Raw genomic sequence first — 14,797 nt, forward strand, 5'->3', positions numbered from 1 at the left:
ATTGAAACATCTTTCTAGTTTTTTATAAGAATAAAACCCACTATTGGGCAGGAAATGTTATGGAACATGACACAAGTAGCCATTCCATTAATAGACTTCCAGAAATTTATGCTAACATACCCTACAATTTCTAGTCTCTCAGTTTAAGCTCTAGACTGTCCTACTAAAGTTATGCCTCTGGGCTTGCATGGTGGTAACCAGTCTTCATATTTGAACATTCATCGAATTCTGTGTCTTGCAGATAAAGACGTTTGGAGATACACATCCTTACACCAAACTTGTGGTTGATCTGACGAATGTGGACCCTGATGTAGCATATTCTTCAGTTCCCTATGAGAAGGGCTTTGCTTTACTCTTTTACCTTGAACAACTTCTTGGGGGCCCAGGCAAGTAGTTGGCAGTTTCTGACTTTTTTTTTTGAGAGCAATTAAATTTTATTTAAAATTAAATAAAATTGTGTTGCTTGTCTTTAAAGAAAACACATCAGTATTTTAAAAATTATGAAAATAGTATGTACTTATTGAAAAAAAATTATGTGGTACAGAAGTTTGTGAGAGTCCCTCAGCCCCTTTCCACTCCCCAGCTAACCACTGTTAGCCATTTGGTGTGCATGGCTCCAGATTCTTTTCTAAGTATAAATGAACAAACAGACAAATATATTTTAATTATAGAAAATGGATCATATTTATATATATATATATATATATATATATATATATATATGTATATATATGTAAAATTTGTTCTACCTTTTTTTTTTAAATTCAGCAGTGTTCCACAGACATCCTTCCATGTCAGAACATACAAATCTGTCTTAATGTTCTTTAATGCCACCATACTCATTCATTATACAAATGTGCTGAGTTTATGTAACCTTCCCCTATCAATGGGTGTTGAGGTATTCTCCTTTGCTCGTGGACTTTGAAGGCCCTTCTTCACCCATACGCATTCTGCCAGTCCCAAATTATTCTTCTCCTTTCGGGTCACACCGAGGCCATTGCTTTTAGAATTTGTGTTGTGGGTTCTTTCTATGTTTCTTTCTTTTTTTTTTTTTAATATTTATTTATTTTTGAGAGAGAGAGAGAGAGCGTGCGCATAAGAGCGTGAGCAGGGGAGGGGCAGAGAGAGAGGGAGACACAGAATCTGAAGCAGGCTCTAGGCTCCGAGCCCCATGTGGGGCTCAAACTCACAAACCGTGAGATCATGACCTGAGCTGAAGTCAGACACTTAACCGACTGAGCCACCCAGGCGCCCCCTATGTTTCTTCATTTTATCTTCCTCTTAATTGTAATTAGGATTTCTCTTCTCCCTTCCACTAAATTACATTTACTTTTCAAGGCCCAGCTTAAGTCCTACCTCCTTTTTTGAACATTCTTTCACCACTGGAGCCCTTACTGGTTTTGCTATTCTCTGAAAATTCTCTGTTCTCTATGGTTAATAGTACTACACTAAGGACCCCCCAAAATATTAAATAGTTACCTTTCCATTAATCAACTTTTCTTTTTCTCTTTTCTTTTTATTTTTTTTAACTCTTAGAGGTTTTCCTAGGATTTCTAAAAGCTTATGTTGAGAAGTTTTCCTATAAGAGCATAACCACTGATGACTGGAAGGATTTCCTGTATTCCCACTTTAAAGATAAGGTTGGCTTTTAAAAACTTCCTTATTTTTCATGCCCAATATATCTTCATCTAATGGCTATTTGTTAGGCTGATTTGAATTACTTAATAGTAGTACTGGTCTAGAATTTAAGATTCAACCTTTCATTGTATTTTTTCCTATTTAAAATGTGATCTCAACAACATGAACTAATGTGTATATATTTCAGAGAGATCTGCAATAGCATGTTTCAGAAATGCATTATAATTTTCTTATTTTAGTTATGTCAGTATAGACAAAATTACAGATTTGAGGACCTAAAAGTCTGTTTTAGATTCTTTTTGTTTCCAATGGAAAAGCCTATTCTGTAGCAAACTGGGTGCCCTTCCTGTTCGCAGGTTGATATTCTCAATCAAGTTGATTGGAATGCCTGGCTGTACTCTCCTGGAATGCCTCCTGTAAAACCCAAGTCAGTACTTACCTGTTAACGCTTTCCTTCTCATTCTCCTAAATCCTCAAGCTCCTCCAAGATACCGGGGAGGGTTTTATGACTTCCTTAAGCTGTAACTAGTTAGCGAGTAGACTTCATAGGTGTTTGAACCTTAACCCTGAGGTCAAAAGAATCATTTCCGTGATATAAATCAATGAATTGCAAGTAATTACGGAATGCCTCCTTTTAGCTGAAGGTTGGTGATACAGAGAAGAGTACGATATCTCCCTTTCCTTCAAAACCTTTGTAATGAGAAATAACTTGTATAAGTATTATGTTAATCGTTACAACAGTGTTATAAGTTGTCATCCATTTCCAGAGAAGACACATTAGGCTTAGCTAGGTAAAATGTCTTCCCTAAGTTTGCACAGTAGGTAGTAAGAGTTGAGATTCAAACCCTGGCAGTCTTTACTCCCCAGTATACTGTTGCTGTTCTTGTTGTTTGTTGTTTTCTAAGTTTGTTTATTTAGGGAGAGAGTGCACATGAGTGGGGAAGGGACAGAGAAAATCCTGACCCAGGGCTCGAGCCCACAAACCGTGAGACCATGACCTGAGCCAAAGTCAGACATTGAGCCATCCAGGTGGCACTCCAGGGTGCTGCCTTTTAAACTAAATACCCTCCTGAGATCAGAGACCTGAACTGAGGTTGTTCACTACTATTAGCCCTTCCCGCCACATGGCGTAGTCTTGACCCGGGTAATTACAGTCTCAGCTCAAGAACCACTTGCTCAAAGGAACATTCCTTGACCTCTGTGACCAGGTCAAGTCCCCGTATAGGGTTTTCTGGTGCTGTGTATGGCCTCTTCATTGTTGTTACCACAGTATTCATTTTAAATTGGTTTGTGTGATTACCAAAGTCTTTCTCCTTCCCTACACAGAAGCACCATGCAAGCAAGGCTCATATCTGGTTTTGCTCACTACTGTTCTTAGGACCTTGCCATAAGTAAGGGTTGCTTCTCCTCCTGCCATAAGTAAGGGCTAATTCTTACAAGGTTCTTTTTGTGACACAGAGAAGGAAGTTTCAGGGCACAAGAAAGAGATAAGCAGAGGTTTTGTACTGCCCTTTTGTTCCTTAGAAATCAGTGCTAAGAAATATTCTAGCTGAAGGTGATTTACTGCCTGAGCAGTTTACTGCCTCTGATCCCCTTTGGTTTTGGGGACAAACAAGAGGCTTTCCCTGCAGTCCACACTTTATGTGACTTTTTGGAGTCACTTTATGACTACTTTATGGAGATTGACTGGCAGCTGCTTCAAAGGATTTCCCTGCTTTAACCCATTTGTAATTTCCCCTAGGGCACAAACTCTCTTTAAGCAGGTTCAATGGTAACTTCCAATCAAAACTTATTTAATTTAGATCCTCAGGGGCAAGTTCCCTACTGTTCTCTCATGGAAACATTTCACAGCAAGCAAGCATGATTTATGGACAAATAGGGATGTTTTGCAAGAATTTTGCACACATTTTACAGTCTCTTCCATCGTTGCAAAACATGTGGTTTATCTTCGAAGTTGAGAACTCACAAATGTTAATGCAGTTTGCTTTGCTTTACAATCAGAGTTTATTTCCACTTTCTTCTGAGAAGAAATAAAATCATCACATTGTTTCGGAGTCTCCCAAGGGTCTCCTGGGACACCGTTATTTCCCGGGTGTCTAGAACAGTGCCTGACACGTAGGCACTCACAGATTTGTGGGATGATTAGATAGCTGGAACAACAGAATGTAAAATCCACGAAAGCAGCGTGTTGTCACCTTGTCATGAACACCTAGAACTGTGCCTGCCATACAGCAAACACTAGATCTGCCCAACTGAGTCCCAGCTGCTTCAGCACACACTACTGAAGCATCTGTCTTTGCGGAGATGTTGGGGTGTTCTCTCTGAAGGATAGTCAGGTGCTTCACTAATTTGGTATCCACGTGGATTTCCAGGTTCTTAGATGATGCCAGAATATTTAAGTCAGGTAGAAGATTTCCTGTTTCCATCACTCTGGTGTTCCTGATCTTTATTTAAAAAGAACTTTGAAAGTTAAGTGCGTTCTGTAGTTTCAACGTCGCATTTATGGAAGAGCATGTACATCTTTATGAAATTTAATCTCCAGTATTTTTTCATCTTCGCAGCTATGATATGACTCTGACAAATGCTTGCATTGCCTTAAGTCAGCGGTGGATGGCGGTGAGTACTGATGTGTGATTTTTGGCTCCTTGTTGAAATGTACAAATATGTCTCTACTCATCAGGGACTCTACTTATAAACTCATGTATTTGGAAACGTTATTCATAAATCAACTCTGGGGGTGCCTGGCTGGCTCAGTCAGTGGAGTGTGTGACCCTTGATCTCAGGGTTGTGAGTTTGAGCCCCAAGTTGGGTGGACAGATTGCTTACATAAATCAAATCTTAAACAACAACAGAAAATAAGTCAAGTTTGTCCCAAGTGATACCAGCCCTCAATGTGTGAAGTTAAGTTTGGGGGGGGGGAGCAAATAGATGTTTGGTACTAGTTCTCATTTTTCTTGCTCCTTTTTCAAGTCTTAAAAAAGGTATGCAAAAATATTTGCATTTTCTCTTTCTTCTTTTCCTCACAAATCACTTGTAAGATACTGTTTCAAATATAGCCCTTAGCCATACCAGGTAGATCTAAACTGGTCTCAGGTGAGTGCTAATGCCAGCTGTTAGGGAAGAACCAAGGCACGTTTGCTTTGTCGGTCGGTGTTGTTCACATCTATGGAGCCTCCTAAAGAAGAGCCTCTCTGTGTATATACTGAAACATAACCCTTAGAGAAACCTGAGTGAAGATGTACCCTGGACAGCGCTTTAATGAAAAATATCAGAAAATGTAGGAGCAATCCTTGTAGGGGAAGAAAAGTACTTTTCCCTCTGCCCTCTGAGTTCTTAGCTGAGAGTCCTGTAATAAAACGCAGATTACCAAGAGAAAAACAAATTTATTAACATGTATATCTCATGCATACATGGGAGAGGCCCATGGAAAAATGACTAGCTCAGATGTGCCTCATTCAGGACTAAACACCATTTCAGTGGGGAAAATAAATGATTTTTAGGAAAGATAAATGGGCCCTCAGGAGAACAGATGGAAGGTATGACAGTTTGTGACAAAGTTTGGCTGTGGTGGTGTCAACTTTTAGTTTCCTTTTCTGTGATAGGAGTCAGTCTTGCCTGATTGATGAAACAGTTGAGCTCCTTTTGGAAGGTCTGTCTTTAGGCAGATGAGCATAGTGCAGAGAAAACCTCTCCTTGCCCTTCCTATTTTTCAAGAGCCTACAACTGAAATAATCAATACACTAAAGTGGCATATTTGGGAGTAGTGTATTTTGCTTCATCCTGTTATCTGCAACAAATTTAGATGTTGCCTTTTGACACTTGTTTGTAAAGTTTAGTTATAAGTAACTGATGCTAAGCAGTAAGTGATGAGCAGCATGAAAAAGATACAGGGGCACCTAGGTGGCTCAGTCGGGTAAGCCTCTGACTCCTGATTTTGGCTCGTGTCATGATCCAAGGGTTGTGGGATGGAGCCCTGTGTCAGGCTCCACTGAGCCGGAGCCTGCTTAAGATTCTTTCTTTCTCTGTGTCCCTGTCCCCTCCACCAACCGCTTGCGTATGCACAGAAACAAATGAAGTCACAAGAGGTCACCAGAAAGAGCCAGTACCTCCACCTGGGGCGGGGGACAGTGGACTGGGGTTAGCTGCAGCATGGAGGACAGCTTTGTCCAGAAGAGGGTATTTCAGCTAGGACTGGATATGGTTTGGGCATGGATGAGGTAGAGGAGGACATTCTGGGTGGAAGGGACAAAGTCCAAACAAAGTTTTTTTTTAAGCAGCAACAAAACGTGGAACCTACGCAGATAGGTGAGTTCTGCCTGGTTAGAGCTTAGAGCCTATTCATCTGGTTCATCTCCCAACCCTCCTCTTCCCTTCTGACATGGGGCCATAGCCACAACGACTTCTGTTAAGTTCCATTGGGTTTCATTAAGATAGTGTTTTCCCATTCCTTCCTGCCTTCTATAATGCTGCCCTCTCTGCTTCCTCCCACCCCTCACTCTCTCCTCATCCCAGGCTAAGTAAGGCTTTCCTTCCTTTTCTCCCATAGGATCCTAAACAGCCTTATCACACCATTTCTGGCTTTGTGTGTGTGTGTGCGCGCGCGTGCACGTGTGTGTGCTATCATTAAAGTACTCTTATCAGATTGGAATGAATCAGTTAGCCAGTCCAGTGAACCAGTTAATTGAAAAAATTGGCTAAAGTATGGTGTCATAAAAACTAATCAGAAGGAAGACATTTTATTTTAAAACATAAATTACTCAGATTTTTACTATGGGGCCAAAGCTGTGTATCAACTGCATAAACTAAATTCATGATGCACCTGTAACTTCCAATTTTAGTTTCTTTTATTTTTTATCTATTTTTTTAAAATGTTTATTTATTTTTGAGAGAGACACAGTGGAAGCAGGAGAGGGGCAGAGAGAGAGGGAGACATAGAATCCGAAGCAGGCTCTGAGCTCTGAGCTGTCAGCCCACAGCCTGACGCAGGGCTTGAACTCACAAACCGTGAGACCATGATCTTAGCCGAAGTCAGACACTTACCCAACTCAGCCGCCCAGGTGCCCCAATTTCGGTTTCTTTTAAAGTGGGAATAGAATTTAAATACACTTGCAAAGCAATTGGTAGCTCCTTCTAGATTTTTCTGTTGTTATTCCCATCTGTTTACAAAGATCTTGTCTACAGATTGTGTAGCAACATTTTTTGTACAGCACTTTTTTTTTTTTAATTTTTTTTTTCAACGTTTTTTATTTATTTTTGGGACAGAGAGAGACAGAGCATGAACGGGGGAGGGGCAGAGAGAGAGGGAGACACAGAATCGGAAACCGGCTGCAGGCTCCGAGCCATCAGCCCAGAGCCTGACGCGGGGCTCGAACTCACGGACCGCGAGATCGTGACCTGGCTGAAGTCGGACGCTCAACCGACTGCGCCACCCAGGCGCCCCTGTACAGCACTTTTTAAGTTAAAGTTGACTTAGTTTGTCCAGAGCAATAAACTTAATATTTGTAGAGACTTCTTCTTTTTTTTTTTTTGGCACTCCTCTTTCATCAGTATACCTATTATTTAACAGGATTTCCTGCTTACAACTACAATTGACATAAACACATTTGGAAACAAGTTTATGTAGTTAACACATAAATCAACAGGTGGGAGAAGAAAAGCACAGGTATTGAAGGGGTGGCCCCCCCACTCAGAGCAAAGGGCGCACCCTGGACACGAGTCCACTCATTTTACAGAGAGGGTAGAAAGTATCGGTTAATCCAATGAGTGGTTTTAGTGGAGCTCATTTTTTTGTTGTTGTTTTTGAGAGAGAGAGAGAGAGAGAGAGCATGAGCAGGGGAGGTGCAGAGAGAGGGAGGGACTGAAGATCTGAAGCGGGCTCTGGGCTGACAGCAGTGAGTCTAATGTGGGGCTCGAACTCACGAACGACAAGATCACAACCTGAGCCAGAGTCAAATGCTCAACCAACTGAGCCACCCAACTGCCCCAGTGAAGCTCATTTTTAAAAAGCTTTTACTGTATTTGTATTTTCTTACAGTATTGCTTGTATCTGTTTCTTTCACCAGGCGATAAGCTCCTTGAGAGCAGAAATTGTTTTTATTCATCTCTATATCCCCAGTGCCATCCCCATTTATTCACTGTTGGATAAATACATGAATTGGTAGAGGGAAAACAAGGTTGGAAAGATGTATTAGTTTCCTATTATAGAGAATCTTGATTGTCAAACTAAGGAATGTAAAACAATCTGTAAACGGCACTGGATCCTTAAAGGTTTTTGAATAGCAAATGAAATGATCAGAGTTGCTTATTAGGACCATTAATCAAGCTGTGTAATATATAGGATCAATTAATACGGAAAAGTGAGAGTTAGTAAGAAAGCCAGCTAGTAGGTCAGATAAAATGGTAGTTCAGACCAAAAGGCTTGTGGGGTTTGAACTAGAACAGTGCAGGAGGAAATAAAAGATTTGAAGTAAAAGTTCAAAAAATAAAATTGAAATTTACTTCAGATTGAAGTAAAACCTCAAAAAATAAAAGTTTTTGAGGTTTAATTTTAAATAGCTAGTTAAGATCTTGAAAATATTAAATGTGGAGAATAAGAAAGAGGAATAGAAAGTTCCAGGTTTTGAGGGAACGCTCTTAGAGCCAGAAGAAGGAAGAAAAACAAATCAGAAGTAAGGCAAATCAGAACAATGGAACAAGAAACCAAGGGAAGGGGCACCTGGGTGGCTCAGGCAGCTAAGTGACCAACTCTTGAGTTCAGCCTGGGTCATGATCTCACAATTGTGAGATAGAGCCCTGCGTGGGGCTCAGTGCTGATGGTGTGGAGCCTGCTTGGGATCCTCTCTGTCCCTTTCTCTCCTCCTCCCCCTCTTGTGTGCATGCACACACACACACTCTCTCTCAAATAAATAAATAAACTTAAACCAAGGGAAAAGATACTGTAATTTAAAATAAAATACAAACATCTTTCTGAAGATTCTGATAACATCATGACCAAGTTAGAACATTACTAACCCTTTAGATCTAGTTCACGATTTTTTTGAGGGGGTAGAAAGTGTCTAGGCAGCTCCTTACCCAGCAGGGTAGTTGTGCACATATGTACGTCCACTGTCAATACTTTGCCTGGAATACTTCCTGCGTTCAGTGTTGTAACAAAAAGGACCAGAGGTGTTGAGTTATGATTGGAAAAGTGGTTTAATCATGTATGCTAAATAATTTAGAAAGGTCTAATTATTCCTATGCAGGGAGGGAAATCTGGTGGCACATCTTGCCACAGATGATGCTTTGGTTCTTCTGTCTGTGTCTTAAATTTATGTTTTGTGTAGTTCACAAACATGTCGTGGAGAAAAGTATGAGGGATCCATGCTTGGATGGATCTTCGACAGCAATGTGATATATTAAGACCTCTGGGTTTTGTTTTGTTCTTAATGTTTATTTATTTTTTGAGAGAGAGAAAGAGAGACAGAAAGAGAGGGAGACACAGAATCCAAAGCAGACGCCAGACTCTGAGCTGTCAGCACAGAGCCCAACGCGGGGCTTGAACTCACAGACTACAAGATCATGACCTGAGATGAAGTTGGTCACTTAACCAACTGAGCCACCCAGGCACCCAGGACCTCTGTGTTCATTTGAAAAATGTATGCCAGCCCACCTACTAAAACTGCTCCTGCTCTTGATTTCTGCTTAGATATTCCTTTAGGCTCAGCAGCCAACACGGATGATTATAAATAGTTCACTATCAATAGGAGCAGGTCGTGTCAGAGACAGACTGAGGACATTATAATCACTAGTTCTCCCTTTGCCTTGTTTTATTGTTCAATTGTTTTTCTTAAATATTAAAAAAAATGCAAAAGAAAAAACGTATATCACCTATCGGAAGGTGTAAAAAGGTGTACCCGCCACTAACATAGGAAAGAAAACCTCAATGGTACTTTTGGAGCAATCCTCCCCATCTCATTCCCCTCTCTATCCACATTGCCTTCCCAGCAAGGTAACCATTACCTTGAACTTTGGTTTATCATTCCATTGCTTTTAATGTTTTCACCACTTATGACGTGGCCTTAATAAATATTTTAAATTTGCATGTTTTTGAGCAGAGCATGAGATCTGTAAGTTTTGATAACCAAGGTGAGGTTCCAAAGAGAGATAGTAAAGGGGGTTCTGAACAGGGAGGAAGGTGTAAAAGAATGTTTCTTTACAAGGATATATTTATGCATTAAATTTCCTGGAAGGATATACGAGGAACTATTCATATTGGTCACTGGGGAGTAGGACCCAGAGATGTGGCAAAAACAAAGGAATTTTTCATTCAGTCCTATCTGATTTTTTTAAACATTGCATATGTTTCTTTTAAAGTTAAAAGAAACCCTAGTTTTTGTGGAAGATAGTATGGAGGTTCCTCAAAAAGTTAAAAATAGAAATACCCTATGATCCAGTAATCACACTACTGGGTATTTACCCAATAAATACAAAAACACTAATTCTAAGGGATACATGCACCCCTGTGTTTATAGCAGCATTAATTTACAATAGCCAAATTATGGAAGCAGCCCAAGTGTTCATCAATAGATTAATGGATAAAGATGATGTACACACACACACACACACACACACACACACACTGAGGAATATTATTCAGCCATAAAAAAGAAAGAAATCTTTCCATTTGCAATGACATGGATGGAGCTAGAGAGTATAATGCTAGGTAAAATCTGTTAGAGAAAGACAAATACCATATGATTTCACTCAATGTGGAATACAAGAAACAAAACAAATGAGCAAAGGAAAAAAGACAGAAACAAACCAAGAAACAGACTCTTAACTATACAGAACAAACTGATGGTTACCAGAGGGGAGGTGGATAGGAGGATGGGTTAAATAGGTGATGGGCACTAAGGAGTCCATTTGTCACGATGAGCGCTGGGTAATAACGTGGAATTGTTGAATCTCTATATTGTATACCTGAAACTAATATAACAGTGTAGGTTAACTATACTAGAATTAAAATAAAATAATAATAATAATAATAAAGAAACCCTAGTTGAAAGGAATTCAAAACTACTTAAAGATTTTTTAAATATTACTTTGATAATCTTCATTTAATATCTCTTAATCATATCTTCAAAGATTTTTGGCAGTGAATCCTAAATTAAAAAGTACAGACTCATTTTTCTTTTTCTAAGATGATTTCCAAGATTAAGTGGGGAAAACAGAATGTGTGGGGTTGGAGGGAAACATCAGTTTGTGGCCTTACCAATTAATTAGTGTAATATTTAAAAGATATTATTATGCAATTTGATCCTTTACCCAAATTTTACAATTAGCCTGTAAATTAGTTGACATGCTGTTTGTAACATTTCTTTACTTTGACAATCTGTACATCTTGAATGGTACAAAGGATGTAAAAATTTTTTTACTATTAATAGTCTAATTTCTCTTAAGTAATATAAATTTTAGGAGTCATGTTAGCTCTTTAAGTTACAGTAACATCATCTCAAAATTATGAAAGTAGCCAAGGCTTAAATTTATTTTTTACCATCTTGTACATCCTTGTATTTCTGTCTTTTTCTTAATTTTTACTTTTATGTTAGGTGAACCAATAAATATTATTAACTTGTACATTTTATACAAAATAACCAGGAAACATTTTTTTTTAGGCCAAAGAAGATGATTTAAATTCATTCACCGCAGCAGACCTGAAGGACCTCTCTAGTCATCAGCTGAACGAATTCTTAGCACAGATGCTCCAGAAAGTAAGTACTAGCTCAAAACATGAGACATTACAATGGATATAATAAAAGCACAGCATTTAGGTCAAACCCAACTTGGAAAAAAAATGTTAATGTGAAAACTAATGGGAAAAAAATTTATAAAATTCATTTGTTTCTTTAAAGACATTTGTTGAATGCTTATTATGTTTAGTGTTATTATAAATATGAAAATATTCAAGAAAGAAAGAAACCATGTCCACAAAAGCTTATAATCTAGTAGGAAAGGTCACACATACAAAATCTGGCAATTAAAGGAGACATATTTTAGGTATCATTTGAGAAAAACTTAATCAGTAAAGAGGACTCCCTTCTAAATGGCATCATCAAGGAAAGGTTTTGTGGGAGTGGAGCTGGCTTTGAGGAGAGCAGCATCATAATGCAGAGGTGGAAATTCAAGTCCGAGGGAGTAGCAAGCCACCGTGTTGCAGAAGTTAATGAAGATCATTCTAGAAAGCCTGGTATAGGATGTGATGAATCTTGAATGCTAAGCTAAGAATCAGATTTTGTAGGTAGGAAGGGATCTAACATTTTTAACAGGAAAGGATGGATTATAAAACAAGCCTGCTGGTGGATCAACATGAGGAACACGGGTGGTGGAGTTATCTGGGAGACAGTACCAGGGGCACTGGTAGGAAAGGAGGGGGCAGGGGTGAAGGGTGAAAGGCATGGGTTTGTGCCTGGCTGGATTTGGCGGTTAACAGGAATGAGTCCAAGCAGATCTTAAGGTTTCAAACCAAGGCAATAAAAAGAATATGTAAAACAGAAAGAGGAGGCTGCATTTTGAGAGGGAGGGAAGGACTGGGTCTTGGCTTTCACATTAAAATGCTCTGTTGGGCCTGAGGACCTTGAGAGGGATAAAGAAGACTGGACAGAGTTTCCTAAGGAATCAACACAAAGGGAGGAATGGATTTTAGGCAACACGGGCTTGGTGAGAATCAATTTTTTAGGGCATAAAGTCGCCATTTTTCATAAATGTCTTTAGCGCTGCCTTGGGGCCAGGGAGAGGGAGGACCTGACGGGATGTTTCCAGAAAAGGCATGGCAAAAATGGGGGAAGATTGGGGGTCCAGGAGGGGACCTTAACCAGTGGACCTACCAGGGCGGACTTGGAGGTTAGCTGAGACCAAACAGTTTGGGAAGGGTCTGGCACTCAGAGCAGAGATGCTTCCGGAGCGAGCATGGGGTGGGTTTTGTAAGAGGAGTCGTGGCAGCAGAGGAGAGTCACCACCCACCTAGCAGCACCTCAGCCTCCCTGCTTGTCCAGACTGAACTTGTCTTCCTTCTTTCCTCACCAGACTTGCTCCCCATTTTAGCTTAAGGTTAAGCCAGGCACAGGAGGTTCATGAACTCCTGAAATTGTATAGAGCATTTGTGTTTGTATGGTAAATGTATCTCTTTTTCCTAAGGAAAGGGTCCATATTACTCATCAGGTTCTCAAAGGACCTGTAATATAGAAGTTTTAAAAGCTATTTTGTAGGCATATAGATCATTTAAAAGGGATTTCAGAGGAAATATGCAAAGATAAAGCTCAGGGTAATCTGTGAGGAAACAAAGAACTGTGGTTTAATACAGAGAATGGGATAAATTTAAGATAGATAAAGTATAAGGAAAAACTTGAAGGACTCTGGAAAGAGTTAGAAAGTTAGATTTTATATATACCAGAAGGTCTGAGGAGAGAAATTCTCATTTAATTCTCTAGGTACCTCACAAATTAAACTATCCCTTCGCTTCTAGCAGAACATCCTTATCCAGAATAAGTTGGCACAAAATTTATTGTAGTGTGCATTTGTTTTCATTTTATCTAACTTATTTCTATATTTGAAAATATTTAGGATTTTAATCTGGCTAAGAATTTCCCTCCAGCTCCTTTCTTCCAAGGAATCCTGTTGAAATGATATGTCATACTTCTTTATTTTGCTCTTAGGCACCTCTTCCATTGGGGCATATAAAGCGAATGCAAGAGGTGTACAAGTTGAATGCTGTTAACAATTCTGAAATACGATTCAGGTACATCATTTTAACTTGTCTCTGTGGAAGAAAGTAGAAACTAGTTTAAAATGTGGAGAAAGGGAAAGCAGAGTCGGAGTCATACATGAGTTTTAAGAAATCCTATGAAATCTTCTGCACTTGTATAAATAATCATAGGAATACTTGCAGTATCTGTAAGATGAGAGTATTAATCTTTTTCTTAGAATTTGTTCGAAGCGTCTCTTGGCCTTAAAACAAAAAGGAGAATTAGGAATCCAGAGGTAGATAGTTCTTCCACAACTAGCCAAACTGACTCTGATAAGGGAATAGTTAGAAATCTCTGATTCTGTTATGTGGCTAATCTTTCTTAATTCTGATTTGTAGTGTGAGTCTTAAACCAAAGTTTAATTTCCTTTAGAAACTGCACAGATAAGGTACATGAACACCAACGTAAGCTAGCCTTTTAAAATGTCTGGTCTTTTTCAAGAACAAACTCCTCTTCCTTCTCTTCTCCAGTTATTGAATTGTATATAAAAGGATTTGAAAAAAAAAAGAAGGATTTGAGATTCTCAGAATAAAGACATAATATAAAGAGGTGTGCAGTAGAATTATAATGGGATTACTTATCACTATGAAAGTAATCTTCAGATGTGACTGTATATCCCGCCCCTTCCTCCTCATTTCCTACCCCACGCCCCCTAAAAATCTTCCTTTCAGATGGTTACGGCTCTGCATTCAATCGAAATGGGAGGAAGCAGTTCCTCTGGCTCTAAAAATGGCAACTGAGCAAGGACGAATGAAATTTACGCGGCCCTTATTCAAGTAAGAACCCACTCAAATGGTGCTTTGAATTTAGATCAGGAATGGGGAAGAACAATCTTAAGTTTTTCCTGTTGTTAAAATACTTTGCAAAATTCCATCTAAAAATAATTTTTAAATTTGTTAAAGATTACAGGTATAATTACAGGTATAATTTTGGAATAGGAATGAACACTTCTAAAATATTTAGAATTTGAGGTAATTGGATTAACTGTTTTAGAAACCTTATATATCAATTACCTATTATGGGCCAGATAGGTTTAGACACTGGTGAAAAGGAAGTAAATAGAAAGCAATCTTATGTGCACCGAACGGTCTTTAAAAGCAAGTAGGAGATAATTGGTGGATAGGCATGGACAAGAGAAAGAGTCTGAAGTTATTCAAATGCAATAAGAAATGAACAGATAAAGCCAAACCTTTTTGATTCAAATGTCCGAATGAGGTGGAAGAATAGGTTGCTTGACATATAATAAAGCAATGCGCGGTAGAGGGGGAAAGTTGTATCTTGGCTAAAAGCTAGAATTTAAGAATATCTTTTTTTTTTTAATTTTTTTCTCAACGTTTATTTATTTTTGGGACAGAGAGAGACAGAGCATGAACGGGGGA

The 14,797-nt window shown here is 39.0% G+C and overlaps 1 protein-coding gene across 2 annotated transcripts in view; it reads left to right on the forward strand.

Moving 5' to 3' along the window:
- Positions 1-14,797, forward strand: part of LTA4H (leukotriene A4 hydrolase) — a 35,324-nt gene that overhangs the window by 19,896 nt on the left and 631 nt on the right. The window contains exons 12-18 of one of the 2 annotated variants that reach the window (XM_086712602.1): positions 242-386; positions 1,537-1,640; positions 1,995-2,065; positions 4,200-4,254; positions 11,292-11,387; positions 13,329-13,411; positions 14,090-14,194. In XM_086712602.1, the coding sequence (XP_086568728.1) occupies positions 242-386; positions 1,537-1,640; positions 1,995-2,065; positions 4,200-4,254; positions 11,292-11,387; positions 13,329-13,411; positions 14,090-14,194 (659 nt within the window). The remainder of the gene's footprint in view (positions 1-241; positions 387-1,536; positions 1,641-1,994; positions 2,066-4,199; positions 4,255-11,291; positions 11,388-13,328; positions 13,412-14,089; positions 14,195-14,797) is intronic. The other variant, XM_086712603.1, reaches the window with a different exon arrangement.

This window comes from Puma concolor, chromosome B4 (assembly GCF_028749965.1).
Source record: "Puma concolor isolate L17-30 chromosome B4, mPumCon1.1.hap2, whole genome shotgun sequence".
Classification (NCBI taxonomy): Eukaryota; Metazoa; Chordata; class Mammalia; order Carnivora; family Felidae; genus Puma; species Puma concolor.